General features: G+C 44.8%; 2 protein-coding genes and 1 pseudogene across 8 annotated transcripts in view; 1 reads left to right on the top strand and 2 right to left on the bottom strand.

The window, feature by feature from the left end:
- Window positions 1–6,823: 6,823 nt before the first annotated feature.
- LOC119857329 lies at window positions 6,824–7,744 on the bottom strand (annotated as a pseudogene).
- On the bottom strand, window positions 6,824–15,525 carry FCF1 (FCF1 rRNA-processing protein). Of its 2 annotated transcripts, none has more exons than XM_038404964.2 (8): window positions 14,991–15,525; window positions 14,671–14,738; window positions 14,122–14,193; window positions 13,567–13,715; window positions 12,920–12,992; window positions 10,136–10,223; window positions 9,306–9,400; window positions 6,824–7,806 (listed from the first exon to the last, which is right to left on the bottom strand). In XM_038404964.2, exons 1-8 carry the CDS (start codon window positions 15,498–15,500, stop codon window positions 7,758–7,760), a joined length of 1,104 nt encoding a protein of 367 aa, XP_038260892.2. In that variant the 5' UTR covers window positions 15,501–15,525; the 3' UTR covers window positions 6,824–7,757. The 2 variants fall into 2 exon arrangements, with proteins under 2 accessions (XP_038260892.2, XP_038260891.1); XM_038404963.2 differs by having other exon boundaries at window positions 14,888–14,991.
- The window catches only part of AREL1 (apoptosis resistant E3 ubiquitin protein ligase 1), a 29,868-nt gene continuing 19,671 nt past the window's right edge, over window positions 15,074–25,270 (top strand). Inside the window, exons 1-4 of one of the 6 annotated variants that reach the window (XM_043516177.1) lie at window positions 15,074–15,194; window positions 22,180–22,446; window positions 23,635–23,694; window positions 24,395–24,621. In XM_043516177.1, the coding sequence (XP_043372112.1) occupies window positions 23,679–23,694; window positions 24,395–24,621 (243 nt within the window). In that variant the 5' untranslated portion in view covers window positions 15,074–15,194; window positions 22,180–22,446; window positions 23,635–23,678. Of the gene's footprint in view, window positions 15,195–22,179; window positions 22,447–23,634; window positions 23,695–24,394; window positions 24,622–25,270 lie in introns of those variants that run through there. The other 5 variants (XM_038404957.2, XM_038404960.2, XM_038404959.2 and 2 more) reach the window with 5 other exon arrangements.

Here is a 25,270-nt window from a genome sequence, read left to right as displayed (position 1 = left end):
TTTGGGGAAGGGGTTTGAATGGGGGTGGGGAAGGGGTGGAGTGGGGGAGGGGCTGGGGACAGAGCGAAGGGGAGAGCACCCAGGGGAAAGCAGGGAAGTCGGCATCTATGCCCCTATGTGTAGATGCAACTAGGTCAATGGAAGAACGCTTCCTTTGACCTAGCTACCACTGTTTGGGGAGGTGGAGTTCCTCTAGCAACAAAAAAAACCTTCAGTCACTACAGGCTATATCTATGCATCGAGTTATAATGCCATAGGTATGCTGTTATAGTCCCCGTAGTTTAGACTTGACTTCAGTGCCACATACAAGTGAATGCAGCACCAGTGTGAATAGGGCAGCTACAGCATTATTGTGCCATGTTGCCATTTTCACTCAAGCTAAGTTACCTTGAGAAAAGTAAGTCTGCAGTGTTGTTGTAGCTGTGTTGGTTCCAGGATATTAGAAAGACAAGGTTGATTAGATAATATCTTTTATTGGACCAACTTCTGTTGGTGAAAGAGACAAGCTGTCAAGCCACACAGCTCTGAATTTGGTCCAATCAAAGATATTATCTCACCCCCCTTGTCTCTCTTGAGAAAAAGCAACTCAAGTGTCAATGACTTGAGTTAAGTCTGCAGTGAAGTGAAGACATGCCCTTAAATGATAGCTGCTCAGCATATCTGAAAATCAGACCATAAGGGTCTAATTCTGCAGCTCTTGCTCAGTCCTTACTAGACAAAATTATATGATCTTCATAATTTTGACTGAGTTTGGTCTAAGTTGGGTCTAAGTAATCACTTCAGGGTTTTACCTTAATGCAGCAAAAAATAGAAAATTAGGATTTCATTAAAATAACGAGGAGTCCAGTGGCACCTTAAAGACTAACAATTTTATTTGGGTATAAGCTTTTGTGAGTAAAAAACTCTACTTCTTCAGATGCATGGAGTGAAAATTACAGATGCAGGCATAAATATATATACTGGCACATGAAGAGAAGGGAGTTACCTTACAAGTGGAGAACCAGTGTTGACAAGGCCAATTCAGTCAGGGTGAATGTGGTCCACTCCCAGTAATTGATGAGAAGGTATCAATACCAAAGGGAAAATTGCATTTGTAGTGAGCAAGCCACTCCCAGTCCCTATTCAAGCCCAAATTAATGGTGTTAAGTTTGCAAATGAATTGTAGCTCTGCAGTTTCTCTTTGGGCTTGTCTACAATTACATTTTATAGCGCTCTAACTTGCCGGCTCAGGGGGGTCAAAAATCACCCCCCTGAGCCCAGCAAGTCTGAGTGCTTTAAAGCACTAGTGTGAACAGTCTCCAAGCACTGGGAGCTGTGCAGTGGATTATCAGGAGTGCTGGGAGAGCTCTCTCCCAGCGCTTGCACGCGACCACACTCACATTTCAAAGCGCTGCTGTGGGAGCGTTCTCACGACAGAGCTTTGAAGTTTCCAGTGTAGCCATGCCCTTTGAAGTCTGTTTTTGAATTTTTTTTGTTGAAGGATGGCTACTTTTAAATCTGTTATTGAATGTCCAGGAAGATTGAAGTGTTCTCCTACTGACTTTTGTATGTTACCATTCCTGATGTCTGATTTGTGTCCATTTATTCTTTAACGTAGAACTGTCCTGTTTGGCCAATGTACATGGCAGAGGGGCATTGCTGGCACACGATGGCATACATCACATTAGTAGATGTGCAGATGAATGAGCCCCTGATGGTGTGGCTGATGTGGTTGGGTCCTCTGATGGTGTTGCTAGAGTAGATATGAGGACAGAGTAGGCAATGGGGTTTGTTCCTGGGTTAGTATTTCTGTGGTGTTTCAGTGGCTATTGCTAGTTCCAGAGGGGCAGAGTTCAGGTTGCTTGGGCATGTGTGTACCTTAACTCTTCATTTCCTTCCTGGTTTTCAAAAATTTGAGTTCTGCTGAATGCAGCTTTCTGAAAGGGCACAAGCTACCACGAGGCAGCTTCCCTCTGCATTAACTACGTTTTTCATCAGTGAATAGTCTCATAGTGATGTAATCAGCGCCAGCCTTAGGGGGAGGCAACCAGGATGATCAACCTGGCTGCCAACACGGGAGGGGGAGGAAGGCAGGGCTGCACCATGTCACTCTGCTGCTCAGCCAGTTGGCCAGCCTTTCTCCCCTTCCCTCCCCGCCCACCACCCCTTCAGCTGTACTTGAGGGTTGGGGAGCGCTAAAGAAGTTTTCTGCCCTGAGCAGCAAAACACTTAGGGCCGGCCCTGAATCTAAAGTTGCCACCCACCCTTTCCCCCACAAGGCAAGACCACAGCAACCCAACTCATCCCATTCAACAGCCACTTACTGTATCTAGACTCGGCAATAATACATATAGATAAGATTGATAACAAACCTCATTTGTTTTATCAGCACATTTTGCCAGCCAGTCTTTGTAGTCTGTTTCGTTTAGCCAGTTTTCATTGAATGTGCAGTTTCTGTTGCAAGCTTCTTTTTTAGGGATGTAATAGGATCACTCGCACCATTGCCCTGATCTTCCATTATTTAATATGTCTTGCATGTCTCCAACCCTCTCTCACACACCTGCATGGTGTGCTTATCTGTTGATGGGCAGACAGCTGCAGTATTTTCAACAGTTTTGATCTGTTATTGCTTAAACTGTGGAGGTTTGAACACTGCAGCATCTTTAGCTGGACACAGAAATTTTTAACGTTAGATATCCCAATGTAGTATCTTTTCGCCCAGAACAATCTCAAATCAGGATCTATTGACAGTGCTGCCAAGAGGATCTGAGCACCATCATTGCCAGGAAGCATTGGAGATGGATCGGTCATGTGCTTTGGATGGAAACAGATTCTATCACCAGAGTAGCAATAAGATGGACACCTGAAGGCAAGCGAAAACGAGGCCGCCCAAAAACAACATGGTGAAGAGCTGTGGAAACCGAGCTGAAAAAGCCGGGGCACAGTTGGGGAACCATTGAAAGACTTGCCAGAAACAAACAGGAGTGGAGGAGCTTTGTCACTACCCTAAATGCCAGAGGTGTAATAGAAACATGATGATGATGATGATCCCAGTGAATTGTGATGATAATGCCAATCTTTAGACCCATGTAAAAAAACAAACGGCAGATTAAATTAAATTTAAATCTCTGAAAACCAGGTAGGTTTCAGAGTAGCAGCCGTGTTAGTCTGTATTCGCAAAAAGAAAAGGAGTACTTGTGGCACCTTAGAGACTAACAAATTTATTAGAGCATAAGCTTTCGTGAGCTACAGCTCACTTCATCGGTATGCATCCGATGAAGTGAGCTGTAGCTCACGAAAGCTTATGCTCTAATAAATTTGTTAGTCTCTAAGGTGCCACAAGTACTCCTTTTCTTTTTGAAAACCAGGTAAAGATACATGCCACCCTCACAATGCAACCGTAACTATGCCCCCTGGAGCCAGCAATAGCCACTGGGAGTGCCATAATCAGTAGATGTGGGAAACACTGAAATCCAAGGCCTTTCTCAGCTTAAACTGGTATGATTTTACAGGTGGGAGCAGTAAGGAAGAATGTCTCATGCCAGTTCAAGCATCCCAGAGACAACAGGAAAACTAGTGTCAGTTCCATTCGGAATTTTCCTGCAGTGGGATTTATAGATCTGAAAAGTGGGAGACTCGTAAATGGCTAGGTAGCATGAGACTATTCAAACTAAATATCTGCCTCAGATGCCACTGATAATAGAACTACAATAGTTCCTACTCCACAGAAATACGATCCTAGTGAATCAAATACCAGATTTTTTTATATCAACATAGTTTTCCTTGAAAGAGAGTGGAATGGCACAGATTAGAGAATTTGACAAGGTTGATCTTGCTATTATGAATGAGGATGACCTGGCCTATGCCTTAGCTGTTAATATCAACAGGAGGTTAAGATTGGTGGAGTGCCTTGCTGCAGGCTAAGGGGAAGTAGAGATGGTCATTGAAGTGCACTGCTAATATTACGTCTCTGAGCATGTTGCTATATGGGATCCTCCAATTTCAGAAATTACAAGGAAGCTTTTCTGAGAGGTGCACACTTGAAACCATCAGAAGAGCTGGGAATGCTAGGAGAGTCCCTTAAGATATGTTATGCCTTCACCAGTCAAGTGATGCCTTCACCAGCATATCTTGCCACTGTAGAAAGGGATGAAGGCATGACTGGAATTAAACACAAACACAGAACATGTCTAAGTTGTGACCCAAGGACCTCTTGATGCCAAGTGGCAGAGGGCTCAGGGGTACTTAAGGATTACAGGGATCCCCTGGGTCAGGTATTTACATTAGTCCACCAAAAAATGCCATATAAGGTCTCTAATGAAAGCCTGTGTCACACTGGTCATCATAGTCATTGTGAGATGTTGTATGTATGGAAAATACGTGAAGAGTTATGTATATACACTACAGTTCTGTTCTCTAGGTCTGTGAGTCAGGAAAGTCGCTGAAATCTGAGCTGCATACCTGTCAGGCAGAGAGGAAGAGACATTTCTTTCTTTCTCTCAGACTGGTCATGTGCATATTGAATACTGAATGGTTCACAATGGAGGCCCTTTTACAGTCTGAGCAAAATGCTAATCAACAGATTGTGGGGGACAGAAGAAAACAAAAACAGGTTTGTCCTGTTTAGGGGTAAGACAATGAACATTTGGAACCATATCTGTGATGGAGATGAACCCCCACTTATTCCTTCAATCTGTGAGGACAAGCAGACAGCAGACTTGATCTTATAAGGGACCTCAGCCAACCTGAGACTTTGAAAGAGACTTGGGGCAAGCTATCTGGTAGAAGATAGGGGAATGCTTTGTGAGTTCAGTTTAGGGTTTAGAAATTTTGTTATGATTTTATTTTATATATAACCATTTGTTTCCAATATTCTTACTATCACTTGAGTCCATGTTCTTTGATAAATTTGTTTTGACTGTATATGTATCTAACTGGTATGCGTTAAGTAGAGCAGTGATCCTGAGTTGAATCTTACAAGCTGGTGTGTACTATTCCTTTAGGAGTAGAGAATGTGAAAGTTCTGTGAGCGTTCAGTGGAATATGGGCTGAGCACTCCAGAAGGACGCTCGGAGGTTGGCATGTGCCTATTACTAATCTGTCCAGAGAGGCCTAGAAGGAAGAACTGGCATTGCTAGAGGCTGGTAGTTTTAGGGAGCTGATCCACAATAGGTACAGACAAAAAAATCCTCACACTAACGGCAGTTGGTAACAAGGTGCCTCACAACCCTGGATACCCCTTGGAAGTGTCACATTAAGTACTTCTGGTGTCAGGATCCTATGCATTCCACCATTGTGTCCATGGAATTTACTGTGAAATTCACTCCGTGAGACTGAATTGTGTTCCAGAATTTTAGCTTTAAGAAAAATATGTTGCTAGCCCTCATAGTTGTGAATTATGAACCCAGTTTAACTCTGCAGACTCAGGAAGACATCACTGTCTTATATAAGACAGTGATGTCTTCCTGAGTCTGCAGAGAGCCTAAAACAATAACAATGGAGTTACCCCCATTCATTCCAAAGGGTGTTTCACTCTGTAATTTAAAGGTGACAATTTCAACCCCACCGTTAACTATTTCACCACTCATAATTTTAGTAGAAACATCCAGCTAGTGTGTTTATCCCACAATTCCAAAATGTCTTCACACTTCCCGAGCTACCAAAAGTCCCAACTGTCCTACACCCAGCTACTGCCATCCCCAACTTTTCCCCAGACAACTGCTACAATGTGGTTAGGTAGTATCAGTAAAAAAAAAAATTGAAATCAAAATTGGGAGGATAAACTAAACTGAATAGGAATGTAACAGGGCATACTGACTTTTTTTTTTAAATAAAAACTCCTTTTTAACATTTATCTGAAGCTGCTTGCAGAATTCTTTATTGTGCCACCTACTACAGGGACCTTGCAATAAAATGTAGGTCCAGCTTACTGCAGAGAACATGGAGTCTTTTATCTACTGTGCTTTACATTATCAATCAGCTTAATGAACACAAAACAAAGCATAATTGTAAATGGGATAAATTTACGTGTGTCAGGGGAAAGATGTGGTGATGGATCAAAGCCTTACATGTCTAGTCTCTGCTTCATGGACTTGGACATGTGAGGCAAAAGATTATACGTACATTCATGAGAGGGGAAAAAGTTTCATAACAATTACACATACCATTCTAATAGAGATGATAGAGTTGTGGATCTGATAGTTTTGGCTGCATCGAGCAGATAGTGTGAATCTTCCGCAACCCTTCTGACAGATCACTATGAAAGGGATTTTTAAAGACAGTTCCAGAGCCAGCACTTGATTAAAACATTTGAAATCTACATGAGCCATTCAAGCCCCTAACCTCAGGGCTTTTAATGCCATTTTAACCAAAATGGTGCAGATTTTTTATTATTTTAAAGCTACTGCATTTATGACCAACTTAGTAAAAAACTACTGCAATTGCTAATGAAGTCTATGGGAGTTAGCCCAATCCACATGAGGGCTGAATGGGGACTCATCTTTGTTTTTCAACAGGGCTCTGTCTATACAACAATCAGTGCGGGCTGCCAGCCTAAGCAGGGCCCTAGAGCTCAGTAAGGGGCTTAACAGTAAGTGCTGCATCAGTTTGGCACCTTTTCTCCTCTGCCCCAACCACTCCCAGCGAGAGAAGGGTAGAATGCTCAGAAGAAGTGCCCTGTGCCCAGCTATGAGTATATTGTGGAATAGTGCCTGCATCAAGCAGGAAATGGGAGGAAACACATGAAGACATGCAGAGTTTCGGGAATGCAAGTAAGACACTATCATGTTTAATTCATTATGCTGATGATATAGTAGTTGAAGAAAAGCTGACTAATTCCAAATAGAGACTGAACACCTTTATTATTGCCCGTTTAGTAGAGATGCTGCAGTTTGCCTATGGCGCTCTCATCAACGGTCATGCTTGCCAGTTTTTCCTTCAGCAAGGACCCCAAGAAGTTGATGACAAGTGAATATTTTAAGTTAGTTTATCCTAATGCTTGACAGTCACATCTAGACAAAGCATCTTCTTAATTTGAAACTTGATGGGAGATTTGACCTCAGTAACATTGGCCCCCATGTTCTTATGTGGAGGAGAGAGGAGAACTTTGTCAGCTTTGTTCAGACCCAAAACACACAGAATCTACTTAGTCAGGGATTTGGAAGGTGGGATGGTAGAGTCTATTTAGGTCCCCACAACCCAGCTTCTTATGTTGATTTTCTTCCAGAGCCTCTATCTCCACATGAGGTATATCCACTGCCATGGCTTCATAATTTTGCTGATACCCCACCATTCGGATAATGAAATTCAAAGTGTGGGGCAGACTTCAGCTGTGCCTGAGAAATGCATGTCCTGCTGCAGGCAACAGTTTTTCAGACTGAACTGCAATTCCAGTTTCTAGGAACTTTTGTTTCCATTCTGTGCTGTTGCTGGATTCTTCCTTGACCCTTTCTGTAAATACCCCACCTACAGAATGAGGAGAAAGATAGGTAGATGCACTCTCTGGGTCCTAGTATCCCCTCCCACACATGCTGATGTGACAAACGGGTTTAGGCAGAGCAAGGGTGAATAAAGGTAGACAGATCCAAAACAACTTTTCATTAGAAGACCACAGCTGCAAAGCGAAGGCCTAAGAAATCAGTCCCGTGTCATCTGCAGGCCTGGGAGCAATCCCAGCAGAGGGAGGGAAGGGGGGGAATAGAAACAGAGGAGCCCTCTAACTGGGTTTAGGGTCCTGGCACTTGGTAGCAGGATGTGCTGGGAACATCTGTAGCAATGGGTTAGAATCGAGGGGCTCCATAATCATCTGGCATCCTCTCAATGTTATACCTGAAGGCAACAAAGAAAAAAAAAATGTGAGTATAGAACATCCTGCTTGGAAAGCAGTCTCCTCCAGTAAGTGCCTTGCCATCTTCCCCTTCAGCACGCAGCAAATGTGGAGAGGAGCCTAATGCATTCAGGCCCACAACAAGCAGCTTCATGGCATTTTGACCTGCAGCTTGAATACCCAAGGAGGGCAAAGATTGGCAGTACTGGAACTGGAAAGAGACTTGGAGACGTCCCCACCAGTGTTCCAGCATTACGAAGCTCCTCAAGACCTATCGATTGGGGCACAGGCACCTCAGAAAACTTATCACTGCAGTGGGAGGAAAACAGCTTCAGACCAAGGTCTTACATAATAAGTAACATTACTCCTTTCAGCCCTATAGCAGAGCAGCATGGAGAGCAGAGCACTTCAAAGAGCTGCTATATTAGTCACCCAAGCTGCATTCAAGGGCACAAAAGTATGACAGCAGGAGACACTTTGTGAGAGAAATATACAAAGCTACATTCCAGTTATGGATCAATTAAGACACTTTGTGGACTTGCCTCAGCCAATCTTGACACACTGCTCCCCTATCACATATTACCAGACTCCTCTTCTCTTCATAAAATCTTCCCACTACTAGTACAAAAGCTTTCTCGCTGCCCTTACGATCTGGAATAGCCTCTCCCTCCCTTGCCCCCCTTCCCCATTTCAAATCCCACCTGAAAACATCCTCTTCTCTGCCCATACCTCATTTTCTCTTCCCGCCTCTATTTAACAGCGGGTATGAAAGATACAACTGTTGTATTTCATGCAGAAGATCATATTAAAATATTGAAGGTGCCCTACAAAGGTAAATAAAGGCCTCTTTCTCTAGGTCCTTATAAACACTTTAGGAAGGCTGGGATTGTTGCAAATCCTTGCAAATTTAGATTATATTAAAGCAGATTACAGCTCCTGAAATGTTTAAAGTAACTTTAGATTAAGCAAGCAGCCCCAAACAACACATGCTTGGAAAAATTCACTACTTCCAAGTCACTAAATCAATTTCTTTCAAAGTTGTTTTGTTTTACATCAGAAACTGGGTCAGCCACTTACTTGTGTACACTAAATTTGTGACAGACGTGAAAAAACCCTACTTCTCAAGGAACTTCTGAGTACATTTTGCTGATTCTTCAGAATTAAAAATAAATAAGCAAGCCACTTCTTGGCTGAGATCAAACAATGAAAACTGACCCTAAGGAAATTATTCTTCCAAATTATGAGCAACTGAATGAAATTGTTAGTAATGGAAATGGCATTCCAAACTTAGACTACTAGGTACTCCTGTTACAACAGTGTACAGTCCTTTCTTCACATAGGCGGTCATACCACTTCCGTTTATAAAGACTCAATGACACTACAGTTACAGGCACTATAGAAAACCCTAAGATAGACAGAAAGACCAAACATGTTTGGGAATAAACTGCTAAGACAGCTATTGTCAAAGTCAGTGTTGTGTCCTGCTAGAGAGGTCTCCCACCTGTGGTTGGAAATATACATGATAGGGACTCCAGGAATCTTCCGGATTCTCCGCTTAAGGTCTCTGTCCACTGTGGCCACTATGTAACACTTGTGCTGCAAGAAAGGGAGGCATGTCAGACTCTAACAGTGATCCAGCCCAGTGGAAAGAAGGCCAAACAAATGATTCTGTTCACTTAGTCATAACGCTGGGGCACGAATTCTAAAAGAATTGGACATTACTAGGACAAGATGCTATTCTTATTCATACAAAGTCCTACTACAGATTAGCTGTGCTCTTCTTCTCATCATAGTGTCTAGGTGATTTACGGATGGGAGGCAGTGTTGCCTAATAGATAGAATGTTGGACTGGAACTCAAGTACCTGGGTTCTATTCTTGGGTCTGCCCTGGCCTGCTGGGTGACCTTGGGTAAGTCCCTTTGCCTCTATGTCCCTTAGTTTCCCAATCTGTAAAATGGGGACAGTGATATTGACCTCCTTTGTAAAGTGCTTTGAAATCTACTGAAAAAAAAAACATTATATAGGAGATTGGTATTATCATCTTTATTGCTACTAAAGCTACTGGCCTGCCAGCTGGAGTATTCAGAAAAGAATTTCCCATCCCATACGTATTCCTTCAGATAGAATTGCACAATGAGGTGCATGATGGGGATGTTATATCTTCATTTGAAGCAAGTAATATTAGAGATTGGATACTGGACTAGAGGAACTTTGACTGGCTCCCACAGTTTCTCAGAAGGTCTCAGATTTTATAGGTCATTATTGCCTACAGGAGTTCAGCAAGTTTTCATGCCAACAATGCAGAAGAGTAATCCTTGGAATAGGAGGTACCTGAGTGACCCTCTGAACCAAGCAGTCATCTGCATAGGTCCCTTTGTGTGTGCAAGGCAGGCGTTCAAATCGCGGGTCCTTGGCTATCCTGTGGGGTCATAAAAGATGTCATTAGGATGAGTACTGAGGACACGATCTATACAGATTTCAGAGTAGCAGCCGTGTTAGTCTGTATTCGCAAAAAGAAAAGGAGTACTTGTGGCACCTTAGAGACTAACAAATTTATTAGAGCATAAGCTTTCGTGAGCTACAGCTCACTGTAGCTCACGAAAGCTTATGCTCTAATAAATTTGTTAGTCTCTAAGGTGCCACAAGTACTCCTTTTCTTTTTGCGATCTATACAGAGGCATCTTCAGATAATTCCAGGGTGAGGAAGTAGGAACAACCCCTCTTCCATTCTGGGCAATTTCCAAATCTCAAGACCACAGCCAAGACCAGGGGGTTAAAACCTCTTCAGGCCAATTTCAAATGAGGAGCAAGAAAGGTCAAAAAGCACAAGTTGGATTAACAAACATTGTGGCTAATTATCGTTGTTTATGTATTACTTAGTATTTATTGCAGTAGCCCCCAGAGAGCACAATCAGAATCCGGGTTCTATACAAAACGGAAAACGGTAATTAGAAATGTCTGTTCTTTGGACAATTCCCCTACAGAACCTCAGTATCATGTCCAGGTGGCAAGAACAAGCCTCAAACATAGCCAATGTCTTCTTGTGACTGATCCAACAGTCCAGCCTCCTGGTTTTGGTCTTCCAAGCCATCTTTGGGTAAAGCTCAAATCGATTTAGATGTGCTGATAGTGACTGTAAGTGGGGTCTTTGTGACACCCCTTTTTACAGCTCTGGTCAGTTAGAAGATGTAGGCCACATACTTGCAGGTTGAATCCATGGCGAGGGCTGCCTGGTTCTATCACAGACTTGCATAATCATTCAGTAGCTGAGGGAAGGGCATTAAGACATTTAGAATAACACGCTTGCCTTGATTGTCTATGTAGATGGAATCACTACATAGATATCAGGGGCAGGGATCATATTTCCCTTTAGCACCTCATCTCAAAGTGCTTTACAAGCTATATGCAGAAATAACTTCACCCACCATTAAAAGAGAGCCCTCTTGAGGGTGGAACACAGCAGCTCTTTACTAGCTCCACTGCAATACTACATATTAGGTCAAGAATGGAAGTGAATAACTATGACTGATTGACAAAGCAGAGGAAAATTAGTTATCTGACTTGGACTAATGTTGTATAGACAATGGAACTATGAATCTAATTGCAGGCCAATACCCTGATTCTAGGATTACCAGTTCACATTATTATGCTGCTATAGGACTGAGATGGAACTCAGCTGATAAATCCCTGAAAACATGAACTAATTTTGAAAAAACAAACAAACAAAAAAAAAAAAACCAACAACCTAGAGACACCCCTCCTCCTTTGGACAGAGGTTTCTCTCCTACTTATTCTCAGCTGCAGGAAAATGTTATTTTGGAAAGTTTGCTTCAATTTAAAGTATAAAAAAATATGTTGCACAGATAAGAGATTTGTAGATTGAAAAAGAAATCTTTAAGGATTCACTCAAAACTTGTTCCAGACCCACACCTTAATGCCGGCAGGTGTCTTTGATATGGTGGAAGAAATATGAATTAATTATAAGAACCGGAATGATTTAAAAATCCTCTGCAGTATGGATGTTGTAGTGGAAAGTCACAAACATTTCTTTTTTGCTGTGCTGATGCACAAAGCTCTGGAAACCCTGGAGAAGTTTCTCAACAATTATGCTAGCAAATACCACAAGTTTACAGAAATATGAAGATGCATTTTTTAACATAAGATGCAAGAAGTATAAATGAATGCCTCATTGTCAGTGTGATCATTTAAATTGACATAAGTTGGGAAATTCAGAGTTACAGTTGGAACATCAAGGATCCAGCTGGTGCAAGCGGAGGCCAGAATCATCTTTTCTCCTGTCATGATGAAAATCAGTTTCTTTGTATCATCTCCTGATATTAAAAGAGATCAAGTTGATTTAAGAGCTCTCAGTGCAAGAACACAGTGCAGCCAGCAAGACTACTACGGGTGACCTCACAGGACTTTATAAACAACTTTTGTCCTCAGTGTAGGGACTCCTAAATGCCCTCTTCTCAACAGGTTACCCACTGCAGAAGGAACAAGCACAAAGGAAGAGGAACAGAGTGCCAGTGGCAGAGCTCTCATTATAAACATGGCTGATTTGGATAAAGATTTTTTTAAAAATATGGCTTGCAATCGTGGCAAAGGTGGTTTTATCATCCTCCTCCAGAAGATCCATGTGGTCTTGAGAAGCAGAACTGTCCAGGATGATGGACAAATTGGCGTATATAGAGTCAAATGTTTTTCTCATGGTGGATTTCTCCAATTTAATTCAGACTGGATTGCTGCCTTCATTGTAGCAGGCCTTCTGTGAATGAACTGTTAATATCTTTTCTGGGAGTTTTGGCCAGTCTTGCTCACAATGACTGTACATAAACTGGAGCTATGACTTGCACCATAATGACCAGACATTTTTTAAATAAAAGCTTACATTGTGCAGGAATTGGTAGGCCAAGAAGAGAAGCTTTTGCAAGACTTTCTGCCCAAGCTTTGGGAACAGAACTTTCCACTTCCCCATGCCTATTTAAAATTCAACCATAATGGTTGTGATTAAGTGATAAAAAGTTCTATAGTAAACAATCTAGTCAGCGATGTGTCTGAAGCAGCCAAGTAGACAGATGGACTGAGGAACAGAGTTGAGTGTCTTGCACCTACCTTAGTGCCACACGATACTTCTGCCCTAGCTTCTCAATTTCAGCCATTACACAATCTGTGATACAGGGGATACCTGCATGAACAGATTATTATTAATATTAGTTATTACCTCTATAGTGCCAAAACTGTATTAGCTCTTATCTTACAGTACTTAGCTATGACAATGTGCTCTACAGAAAATATTAAGATAAACTATCAAGATCTCTGCCCTGAATTGCTTACAGTTTAATTAAACATACAAAAAACTCATGAAGGGGGAGGAGAAGGATGAAATGCAAAGCAACCTAGCAACTAGTTGGCCATATCTTGTTAAGTTTGTTGATCTTTTGAAGGAATTTGGGGTTTAAAATTTTTGTTTTTATTTTTTTATTTTGTCAAGATCAGTATTTAAGACTCATCTGATTATTAACTGCATAGAGTTCTAAGGTTAATGTGGATCAAGAATCCCAGGTTCACTGAACCTTGGCCCCTATACTTGGCCAGCAGCATAAATCCTTTTAACTGGACTTTTGTTACCTTAAGCTAGTGCTATGTGGCCTGCAAAGTGTTTGTGGCAGAGTGAGGGATTGTTGTAGGCAAGAGCAGACCTCACCATACCAGGGCATCATGCTGTTTCAGGAGAAACTCTAACGGGAACAGACACTCACACTTGGCATAGAGACAGTCCATCATTGACTGCACCAGGTCCAACTTGGCTTTAATGGAGAAGTTGATGAAGTTTGTATCAATCAGAATATAATAGGGTGGGCCCAACTGCATGTTATACTGGAAGAACAAACAGGAAGGGTGCTGAGGGCTGTCAGAAAAGAAACAATTCAAATCAGTTACTTTAAACTGACACCACCAATGCATTAAGTCCTATGACCTGGACAGATCTGCTAGGAAACATGCCCAGCCGGAGCAGTTTTGAGATAATGCCTGGAGAGAAAGATGGTGGCAATTACCAAGCAGCCCACCTCCATCTCTCTTTCTTCTGAGAGCCCACTCCCCCTTTCCCATAGTATACACATCAAAAAGTTCAGGCTGGGGGTGGGGTGCAAGTTCCTACAATCTTTAGAACGCTCCTCTAAGTGAAAGAGACAGGGAAAATATTCTTGCAACTGCCCAGAGCTGCCTCTCCTCTGCTCCCAAGTGCAAGGCAAGGCAGAGGGCATCTCCACTCTCCCAGATGCAAGGCAGAGTGCAGTTCCTTAGGTACTTACACCTCTCTTTCCTTGATTGCACTGGGATCATCCTTCTTTTTCACATTGGATTTTGCTCGCTCCGTCTGTTTGCTAAAGCAACAAAAAATAAATTACGTTTTTGTGTGACACTCACAAGTTTGTCAGTATGGAGTGTGTGTGTGTGTGTGGGGGGAAGACGGGGGACAACAATGGATAGAATACTAAAACAAAAATGCCTTAATGATGTAAAAACAAAGGGGAAAAAGGAACAGCTAAGAAAGATACAAGGGAGTAAAACTAGAAAGTTTGGACTGAAATTATGAAATTATTTAGGTTAGCTCCCAGGAAGACTCCTTGACAGTGAAATGGATAAAAGTGGGAAAACATCTTCTAAAGCAGGAAGGGAAAGCAATCACTCGGGATCCTGAAAATGGGACAAGACACTAGAGAACATTCAACCCAAACTCATCCTGCATTAGCCTTCAGAGATTGACTAGAGGGAACCCAAGTTTCTCTGTAGCTAAATCTCCAGTACTATGAATGGGTCCCCGATAAGCTGTCCCCACACCCCATTGCTGCGAGGCTCACATGCGCTGGTCTCGAAGGTTGATCATGCGTTTCACGATGGCGTATTTCCTCGCTTTCTTTTGTTTCCCCTGCAAGGAAACATTGTGAGAGGAGAGGAGAGGAGAAAAAACAGACACCTCGCAAACCTGCCTCCCCCGTGACTCCGCTCCCCAAACCCATCTCCCCTACCCCCTCCACATAACCACCCCGCCGCGCGGGACCCCTGCCGCTCGCGTACAGAAACCCCCGAGACTCGGGACATCAGGCGCGGCCACCCCCACGCCCCACAACTCCCATCCCCGCGCCCGGGGAGCAGGGCGGCGCCGCCGACCACTACTCGCCATCCTGCTCCTCGTCCTCGTCCGCCTCCTACTCGGCCCGGCCCGGCCCGGCAGCTTCCGGCGCCCGCCTCGCTCGTCACCGCTGGCCTGCCCGCGAGGAACTATCACTTCCGCCCACCGGCTCGGAGGCGGGGGCAGCGGGAGCCCGCGCCGGCCGCGCGCACGACCAGGGCCCAGACTCGGAACTGCTGCCCGCAGGCTTCGGTAACTGTCTCCCTTCAGGCCTGTGAGCCAGGGGCTGAGCCCGGTCCCGGGGAGCCCTGGCGGGGGCTCGGGAAACCCCCCGACTCGCCTCGGGCCTCGAGTCAGGGCGGCCTGGAGCCTGCGAGACGCAGCGACCCCCGGCGGGGGTGGGGTTGTGCGCGCGCCTGGAGAGGCAGCGCCTGGTAGCCCTGTTACGGAGCCCCGCCAGTGCGCCTCGCTCCCGGGGAGCCCCGGTCCGGGGGGGCAGAGCAGTCCGGCCAGAGCGGCATGGGAGGCTTGGCAGCGGCTGCCGAAGTGCGAGGACATGGAGCCCTGCACCCGCTGAGGGATGGGGATACAGCAAGTGGTCCGCCCAGCTCAGGCCTTCCCAGTATTTTTACTGTCTGATTCCCCAGTACGTTAAGCCTCTGGCCAGGGTGAGGTTTCCCGGTGAGCTGTAGCTCACGAAAGCTTATGCTCAAATAAATTTGTTGGTCTCTAAGGTGCCACAAGTCCTCCTTTTCTTTTTTGCGTTTAGTGTTTGTTCCTGACTCCCTAGTGCAGTGGTTCTCAAACTTTTTTTACTGGTGACCCCTTTCAAATAGCAAGTCTCTGAGTGCAACCCCTGCTTAAACATTAAAAACACTTTTAAATATATTTAAGACCATTATAAATGCTGGAGGCAAAGCAGGGTTTGGGGTGGAGGCTGACATCTCGTGACCCCCCATGTAATAACCTTGTGACCCCCTGAGGGGTCCCAACCCCCAGTTTGAGAACCCCTGACCTAGCGGGTTTGTGGGCCTGTTATCCCTCAGGTTGGGAGAGGGTGGGGTCATTGGGTCAAGTGTCTAGCATTATGCACAGATACTCCCCTCTGTCCTTGGATTAGAAGTAATTTCTGATTATTCGAGGAAGTGAGTCTGCAGTGGAGCAGGAAATAATTTCGAGCTATTCTGTATCCCATGGGAAACTTGGTTGTTCCTTTGTGTTTCTTTGATGCCTTATTACTAAGGCTACACTTATGTCATGGAAGTCAGGGAATCATCCAGAGACCTCAGAGACATTCTCTGCTTCAGCCCCAGGGACTGTGGGACTGGAGCTGGCAGCCAGTGGGGCCCTGGCAGTGTTCCAGTGACAGGTGACGGCCTCGTGCAGGGGAGGGGAGCGCCTGGGGTGAGCGGCTGGGGGTGTCCTGTTTTCTCTTTGGGAAATGTGGGCACCCTGCAGCTTCCAGCTGCTGTGGGCAGAGGGGGAACCACACAGCTCCTAGCCTTCACAGTGGCAGGGAAAACCTTGGAGTCGCAGCAGCAAAAATCACAGACAGGTTACAGCTTCCTTGAATTTTTGTTTATTGCCTGTGATCTGTCCATGACTTTTACTAAAAATAACCATTTCAAAAGCTTAGCCTTACTTATTACCTCTCACTTCTGGTTTCCAATCTGTGGTCTCGGATTTTGCATTTGAGGAAGTCTGCATGCATTTTGCTCACCTCATTGTAGTGAAGTATTTGTTGGTGAGAAGGTTCTGTTTGGCTTCTGCACTTATCTAGCTGGTTGTTGTAGTTTGTATCTGTCCTTAATGATTGCTATACTGTAAAGTTTTTTTAAGTGATTTACGTTATTTGAGCTTAGGTGAAATTGATTATTTCATTGTTCTGGAAGTTAGATCTTTCGTTGAGATTTGGCTGTGCTGCTGTACCTGCAGCCATTGTCAGGTTTCTGTTTTTTCTTCTCTAGTGTTTTGTGGTGGGCAAAAAGTGTGTGGCTTTTGGCTTTCTTGGCTGAGGTGTCCCCAGAACTTGTCCTTTATTGTGTGTTGATTAACAAAAGGTATCTCTAGTTCTGTCCTGCTGCTATCTGTTCCTGTGGATGCATACTATTTATTTGCAGAACTTATAAGGTTTCTCTTGTGGTTTTGTCCTCTTCAATGAACATTGCAGATACAGATGGGTCCCATATTTCAGTTCTCTGTAGTAAAATGGTTTGGATTATGTTATCAAATACTTTTCACAAGACTCTAAGTGTATGTATGTGTGTGTGTCAGGGGATATTCTATAGCTTGCAATCTCTATCAAGAAAAGGAGTACTTGTGGCACCTTAGAGAGTAACAAGTTTATTTGAGCATAAGCTTTCGTGAGCTACAGCTCACTTTATCGGAATGCATCCGATGAAGTGAGCTGTAGCTCACGAAAGCTTATGCTCAAATAAATTTGTTACTCTCTAAGGTGCCACAAGTATTCCTTTTCTTTTTGCGAATACAGACTAACATGGCTGCTACTCTGAAACCAATCTCTATCAAAATTTGCTAGTGGTTTTGAAAGGGGAGCACACTCCCATTTCCCTTCTCCCTTTCTCTTCCCTCCCACCTTGTTGCAAAATGGAGAGTAGTTATATATCCCCTCTCATATGGAGCTGGTTTACTTGGCTGTCTCTTGTAGGTGAAACCCTAGGGTCTGAAGAACTTGTTTAGTGTTGGTTCTGCGGGACCCTGACTTTGGATGGTTCAGTCCCTCATATAAGAGAAAGGTATTATCATCAAACATACTTCCTGGTAGCAGCCATTGCCTGAGGTCCTAACAAATGCATGGAACTTCACTGTGTCTGCCTGCAGAGAGTGATAGCTAGTGGGATGACACATTCCCTTTTCTGGCTATAGGTCTTTTCCCAGACCTCTTACTGCCATGAGCCAGTTTGTGGCCTATATCCCTGATGCCTTGTGAAAGGAACAGGGAGTTAAGCCTTGCTGTGGTGTCTCTTCTTCATGCACATCCTGGGATTGCTTTGAGCTTGGAGGCGGAGCTGATGGTACCTTTCAGATGCAACCTAGTACTCCTTTTCTTTTTGCTGATTTGCTGAGGTGATCATGAAACATGAGGAAGACAAGCATCAGCCCAAGCTGAGTTACAGCTAAGCCACTTTTCCCCAAAGTACTTTCCTCAGCAGAACTGTAATTAAGGAGCTAGTGGTATGGAAGAGAATCAAAGACTGGAAGGAGAATTGGGCTTGGTAAGGAAACAGGGGGAGAGGTAGTTGAGAGAGGTCAACATATGGGCAATTTTACCAGAATTAATTGTTGGATGAAGAGATGCATTCTCTAGTGCTTTCCTTGTGATGTTTAGATGATCTGAGTGACCCTGCTTTGGGAAGAGCAGGAGGGGTGAGCAGCAGTAGTGAGTGGATGTTCCCCTACGAGCAGTGGCTGAGGCTTATTTTTACTTGGAAAGTGAATGTTGTGTTATGCAATGAATGAAGAAGGCTGACCTGCTGTATCTGTGGAGGAGGTGAGGAGCACATGTGTACTGACATTGATTTAAGATCTACTTTGGAATAGAAAGAATGGGGGATCTTAGATTTTTGGTATTGATCTGGGATCTCTTGTGTGTGTTTTATTTTTTTCAAAGCCAGCATTTCACCTGGACCTTGTTTAAAGTTTCTGGTGGCATGATCCAATCCTGGAGAGAGAGTGACAGATCTGTTTGTGTTGATCTTGGCCATTGATGTCGCTTTCTGTCCTTGCTGCTTGATACTGGAACCTGCCCAGTGCCCTTGAGCTGACTCTTCTGACTTTCAGGATCATATTTTAAAATTAAGTGCATATGTGCAATTGCACTGATACTCTTGCACACATTTGATTTATGTGAGAAAATACTGGATATTCTCACTCTAAGGAGAATCATCTACTTGTGCATGATCTGAGAAGAACTGACCATTGTCAGAGGATATTTGTCCACATGGCTAGATATGCCATGTAAGGTGTTCTGTTTACAAAGTTGCTGAGGTGTTCTCTCAGCTTGGTTTTTATAATTTGAGGCAATACTCTTCTGCAGAAATGATTCATAATCTATTTTTTCCTGAAAACTGTTGGAATTGGCGGGTGGAGGAGGAAACCAAGATAAATATTTATCAGTGCAAGAACAGATATCAAAAGAAGGAAAATCTGATGTGTTCTAGGGCCTCAACAAGTCTTTTTTATATAATGTGTGCCCTCTAATGGCTCTGTAACTTCAGTTACATTAATGTACCAGTTCTGGCTAGTATTTCCCTTATAGCTGCAGTTACACTTGCGCACAGCTCTCAGAGCTTTTCTGCATACTCTTCTGTCTCCACCACAGTTCTCTCTGTGGTGCCATGCACTCCATCCTGGCTCTGCAGGTAGTTTGGGAGGCAAATCTGGATTAAGTCTTCCAAATTCAAATTCTTCCTACAAGTGACAGGAGGCCATCACTTGTTGTGTCCTTGGATCAAGCACATAAGGCCTGTAGGAGTGCTGGGTATTTTTCTCTGCCCAGTAATGAGGTTGACTCTGTACTGGTATCTTTCACAGAAAGGTTAGTTCCCCACCTTGTTAGTTGGTAGCTTTTGGCACTGCCTGATGCTCATCTAAAATAACTTGTTCATCTTGTGAATAAATTACATACCTGGGTACCAGCTAACCATGGCAAGAAGCTTACCCCATAGTACCCTGGCTGAGTAAGTATCTTTGGGGCTGGTTCTAATGTACATGCTAGAAAGAAGCTGGCTGCGAATGTGGCAGCTCCTTTTGTCTCTGCTGGCCATCTGACCTGGTGCCTTGCCTGCCATTTCATGAAGCGATAATGAAATAAGAACTTGCTGGGCTGATTAAGGGAGACAGCTTGTCAGGCACAGGGAATTAATTCTGAAATTCTGTAACCAAGACCAAATGGCCCATTTTCATATTGGCATAAAGCTCCTTGCTCATTCTGGAGGTTTCAGGCACCAAACTTAGAACAGACTAACTTTCAGCATGACTTGGGGAAGGGAAGTAGTTATGGGCTGAGACTGGGGTAGCTTGTGCATATGGGCCCAGAGTGTCAGTTTTGTATCGAGGTTTTTCACTGGGGTGAGGGAGCTGATTCTGTAGATGCTGGTGAAATATTTCCTTCGAGATTCAAAAGCATTTCAAAATTGCACAGTGATAAGAGTCCCTGTGGAATTTACAAACTGCTCTTGGAGTGCACTCCATATTGGGAGGGCGAGCCGGATACAAAGGGAGTACTTATGGAATGCTAGGAAGAAATGTGTAGAGAGGTGGAGGCAGGAGTGTGTTACTGTGTTAAAAACATTTTGGCTACCAGTGTTAGAAATAGTTCTAGAAACTACACCCTGCACTGTGTTCCTTCCTAGACTGCATTGCAGTTTCAAAACCATTTATGCTGGTGGGTGGGCAAAACCTTGTAATAAACTAGCACAGTTGGAGCAGAGTTTGAAGCCAGACATCGAGGCCATATGAATGAGCATCAAGGAGTACAGGTTTGGGGTGACGTCACTAGTACATACGTGAAAGGTTTTGGGTCAGAGCCATGAGTCAATTACCCAGTCCATATCACAGGGCATTAGCTAGATTAACAACTCCTGCCTTGCTGTATTAAGAATAGAGAATTCAAAGGCCTGAAGCTGTGTAGGGAAGAAATTGACAACTCATGGCCTTGGGGATGAGGGAAGGATCTCAGCCAGAAAGGGAAGGATAAAATAGCTGAGTGGGTGGGATTTTCCCTGAGATGACGCAGCAAGAGACTGGGGTTTTCTGTAGCACATGTAAAGAACTCTGTACAGATTTGCTCATCTGTTAGCATGTGTAGGTGGAGAGCTTTGTGCCCTGAAGGCAGCAGGCTCTGTACTGTGGGTAAGAGGTCCTGGGGAGGCAGCAGGCACCCTGAAATAGATGGTTTGGAAGGAATGGGGTAAAGGTGGCAGACACCCTGAAGTGGAGGATAGGTAAGTTGGGAGTGAGGAGGAGCAGGTATCTTATCGTGAAAGATAAGGAGAACACCACTATCAGACAGCTAGCTGATGTGATCTGTTTTGGGAGAGCAGCTGTAGTGTGCTGTCATTCATAATTTATTCTGGTCTCCTCTTTGCACTCTGCATTCTGAAAGAACAGAGGTGAGCTAGGGAGGTGCATGGCCCCCTGGGACATTTCCCATTCTCTGTGTCAGAGTTCCCCAACCTGTGGGGCATGTCCCCCACAGAGTGTGGAGGGGGCGGGGAGGGAGTGCCACTCAGCCCCACTCTGCTCATAGCTCTGCTCCGGCCCCAACCCCAGCTGCAGCCCTGGCTCTGGCCCTGGCTCCCAGCTCCACACCCAGCCTTGCCCCCAGCCTCAGCCCTCCTCCCGGCTGCAGCTGTGTCTCTGGCTGAGGCCCCGGGCTCCAGCCCCCTTATTACCCCTGTCTGTGTCCCTTCCCCCTACCAGGAGCCCCAGCCCCACTCCCAGCCCTGGCTCTTGGGGGGAGGTGTAGACGGGTTAAGGGGTGGAGCGAAGCTGTAAAGTTTGGGGACCACTGCTCTATGGGTTACACAGATCCTATCTGTTATGGGGTTTGTCTCCAGACTGAGATATTTGCTGCTTTGCAACTCAGAGTTTTAGCAAGGTGGATGGTGCTTAAAATGAATTGTCTTGTGAGGCCATCTGCTGTTCAGATCTGGGACACCTGTAATGTGGCAGCAGCAGAGACATTTGCCCCATCTGTTTTGGGGCTCAGATTCCTTGTAAGACATATTATCTATAAATGTCCCTACAGTTGAATATCCTTCACCTGGGATTGGTGCAGTCATATTTTGCAGGACACCACGCTTTTACTAGCTTTATCCTCACCCCACTTTCTCTGAGGGGCTCAAGTGGTGCCCAGTCCATAAATTTACTCTCGGTGGGAGCCAGGTACCTGGTGCCCTGCTGAACCTCTCAGCCTGTCGAAATCTATCTGGGCTGGCAAAGTTTGGTTCCATGTTGGACCTGCAGGATTTCAGGGTCATTGGTGTTGAATGAATGGCTCTGCATATCTAGCCTGCAAAGTGAAATGAGACCAGGGTACATTCAGAGTACTGGGACATGGAGAAGCCTAGCACTTCACTCACTTTGTGGTGCTTTACAGCAGCTGTGCTTGTGGCAATGACATGGAGTCAAGTTTTTTTTAATCCCCTTCTAGGCTGCCCTTTTCATCTATGGACAGGTATAACTGATTTTTCTTCTTCTTGTCCCTTCCCAGGCAGGAAGGCTAGCAAGCAGTTGGTGGCTGCACAGTGCGACAGTGCAGATATCCTCTTCCCAGAGTTGGGGGATAAGTTGCTGTATTTGAGTCCCTTTCTTCCAGTTGTGAATCTAAGATGTGAGTTCCAGGAGCCTCTTTTTCCACAATGTTCTGCTGCTTGGTCCCTTCCTGCTGACCCTTGCCTCACCTCTGGAGCCAAGAGGAAGGATGTGGAGGAATGAGTGCCCCCCTGTTGGCTTTTAGAACATGGGCACTTTTGTAAAGGTATGTGACTGCCATTGGCTGGAGAGTTGGGAGGATTCACAGGGCTGGAAGATGATAGCCATCAGATAGGGAAATGTCTGGCTTAAGCTTTCTGCATGGTGGTGACTTTTGCTGCTGCTGTTGTGATAACTGATAAGTAACTTCACCTCATGCATAAATTAGCTGTATGCACATTATAATTCCTCATCTAATGGCTGGCAAGCTACATTGTATGCACTAGTGTGTGGGAAACTGTTATTTTCACCCCTGACTGTTGGGCTAAGTACTAGCTTCTGGAGCACAGTGGTTCTTGCTTTGATGCATGATGACACAGCCTGAGGGTCCCCATGCCACCTGCAAACTCCTTGCAATAATTGAGAGTGCATGGTGTTTCCACTTTGCTGAAGTGAGATGGAAGATGTAGGTGCACTTCCTTATCCCATTGTCCCCCTGTGGTTGAGCCTCAGAAGGGCCAAATGTATTTCATCCTATGCTAGAGGGCTTGTTTGGGGAAGAGGGGTGGCGGAGGGAAAGAGGTTTATGGGTTATCCACAACCCACTTATTCCGTAGTTTTTCTGCTGAGGCTGCCAACCTGAGGGCTAGTTGCTCATGGTGGTGGTTTTGCGATGTGCCCACGTGACCTGTGAGAATGGAACTCAGATCCATGCAAACTCACTTCAAAGAGCCGTCAAACAGATAGGAACTACTGTCAATCATTAGTATTGGAATTGGTGACCCCAAGGTGAGTGACCATATTGCCCAGTCCCCGAAGCCCACTTGCCCACTCTCAACACAGTCTATGAAGCTCATACTGTATTGTCTTTATTTATCACTGATTCAGAACAGGAATCTGTGATGTAATTGTTCTTTCCAGTAAACTGGGCTGATCGGTTGTTCCATAGCCTTTTGGTATCATGCATTAGGGATCTCTTTAGGAAGAAAACTGGTTTTCTCAACTCCCACTGAAGCATATAATGTGTGTGGGGGAGGAAGAGATGGGGACTCCTGCTGGCCCCTCAGAGTTTTGGGGCAGTGGATATTTATTGATGGGAGCTGTAAGCTGTGTGGATTTGAGAAGGAGTCACTGAACTAGACATGGAGTACTTGTGGCACCTTAGAGACTAATAAATTTATTTGAGCATAAGCTTTCGTGAGCTACAGCTCACTTCATCGGATGCATTCAGTGGAGACGTGTGTTTGTGTTCTAGATGCAGCTGTAATCCTCAGCTGTGTGTCTCACCGAAGGGACCTGATGTTTTACATTATTGGTAAGTGGAGAGGTGGCCCTAATGACAGTTTTCAGAGTAGCCGTGTTAGTCTGTATCGTGTTAGTATCATGTTAGTCTGTATCGTATTAGTCATTGCATCTCGTTGTAGGATCCTGAGGGTTTCCCTAAGTCTTCTACTGTCTTGAATGCTTTCACATTGGTTTAGGGTCTATCTAACAAATAGAAAGTTTTCTTGCCACATTGCCCTCTTTTTCAACCCCAAGCAGACTTATCCCATTGACCTCACTCCTGGCTCATCCCTCCCCTTTACCTTTATGGTCTAGTGGGGTTTGTTTCCTCCATGATGCATGCTTGTCCAATTTTAAATACTAAAGTGGTAGTTGCCACATTGTTTCCTACGGTGGAATCTCAGTAGTTTTATGTAGGTATTCATAGAAAACCACTTGCAAATGTATCTAGATTCTCCTGTGCCATACTTCAGACTCTGGGCAGCTACAACCATCTCCACTCAATTCATAGTCATTCATGGAGTCTAAAACCTAGGGACCTTTATGGTCATCTAGTGTGACCTTTTGAATAACACAGGCCACTGAAGTTCCCATAGTAATTTCTCCATCTAGCCCATAACTTCTGGTTGAGTTAGAGTTGTAGAAAGACATCCAATCTCAGTGCAAGTGGGATCTCAGTGCCTTGCTGGGCCATGCTACCATAACCATCCTGTGTTCTTTCCCTGCTGCAGGTGGGATCACAGTATCCATTGTAGTCTTCTTCTTCACCATTAAGTTCCTCTTTGAGCTTGCCGCACGTGTAGTCAGCTTCCTCCAGCATGAGGACCGGGAGCGCCGAGGGGAGCGAACTATTTATGACTACGTGCGAGGCAACTATTTGGACCCCCGCTCTTGCAAAGTCTCCTGGGATTGGAAGGACCCCTATGAGGTGGGCCACAGCATGGCCTTCCGAGTGCATGTAAGGGAATGTTTCTGTCTCCACACAGATTGAGGGTTAGGTCTTTTATCTCTAGGAGATGAAGGGGAAATTTCTTCACTCTCTGGAGGGTGTGGGACAGGGTGAGGTCCTCTCCTGTTTGTCTATTAGGTCATTTTCATGATTGAGCTGAATATAGTGTTTGTGTCTAACAAACTCCTTTCATGCTGTTGCATGTCATTGCCACAGACTAGGTCAACTGCTGGGGTGAGTGTCTCCTATGCACCTTCCTTTATGGTGAATTGGTAGGGGGCACTACATAGTTCCCTCTGGGGACACATGGACAAGATCTAGTGGTCTTCCTTTAAGGATGCGGCTTTCCCTGCTCTCCTTTTGGGCTTGGGTTCTGTTGATCCTACTCTGGATGCACACTAACAATTCAGGGATCAATTGTCCAGAAACTTGTTCTTCTCAAGTCACATTTTTGAACCCGAGCACAATAAGGAACAGGGGAGGGGGGGTCCAGGGCTCAGAGGTACTCACTGTCCCCTCTCTCTGTAGGAGAATGGTGCTCATACCATGCGGCAGTGGGGCCTTGTCCTGCATTTGCTGTCCCCTCACTCCCTTGCTGAGGCAGGGCTCCATCCTGCCCCTCTGTTGCAAGGTGGCTGGTTTCTCTCTGTCCCTGCAC

The sequence above is a fragment of the Dermochelys coriacea genome, chromosome 6 (assembly GCF_009764565.3).
Source record: "Dermochelys coriacea isolate rDerCor1 chromosome 6, rDerCor1.pri.v4, whole genome shotgun sequence".
NCBI classification, from domain to species: domain Eukaryota; kingdom Metazoa; phylum Chordata; order Testudines; family Dermochelyidae; genus Dermochelys; species Dermochelys coriacea.
The sequence above is the reverse complement of the archived record's forward strand: the minus strand, read 5'-3'. Positions and strand labels throughout refer to the sequence as shown.

Bases quoted from the DNA above. Each gene is read 5' to 3' on its own strand.
- FCF1 (XM_038404964.2), bottom strand. From the start codon at position 15,500: ATGTCCTCGCACTTCGGCAGCCGCTGCCAAGCCTCCCATGCCGCTCTG. The intron at 10,224-12,919 runs GTAGGTGCAAGA...ATGACCCCACAG, and splicing joins AAGTATCGTGTGGCACTAAG to GATAGCCAAGGACCCGCGAT. The intron at 7,807-9,305 runs GTGGGAGACCTC...TGTTGCCTTCAG, and splicing joins ATGTATATTTCCAACCACAG to GTATAACATTGAGAGGATGC.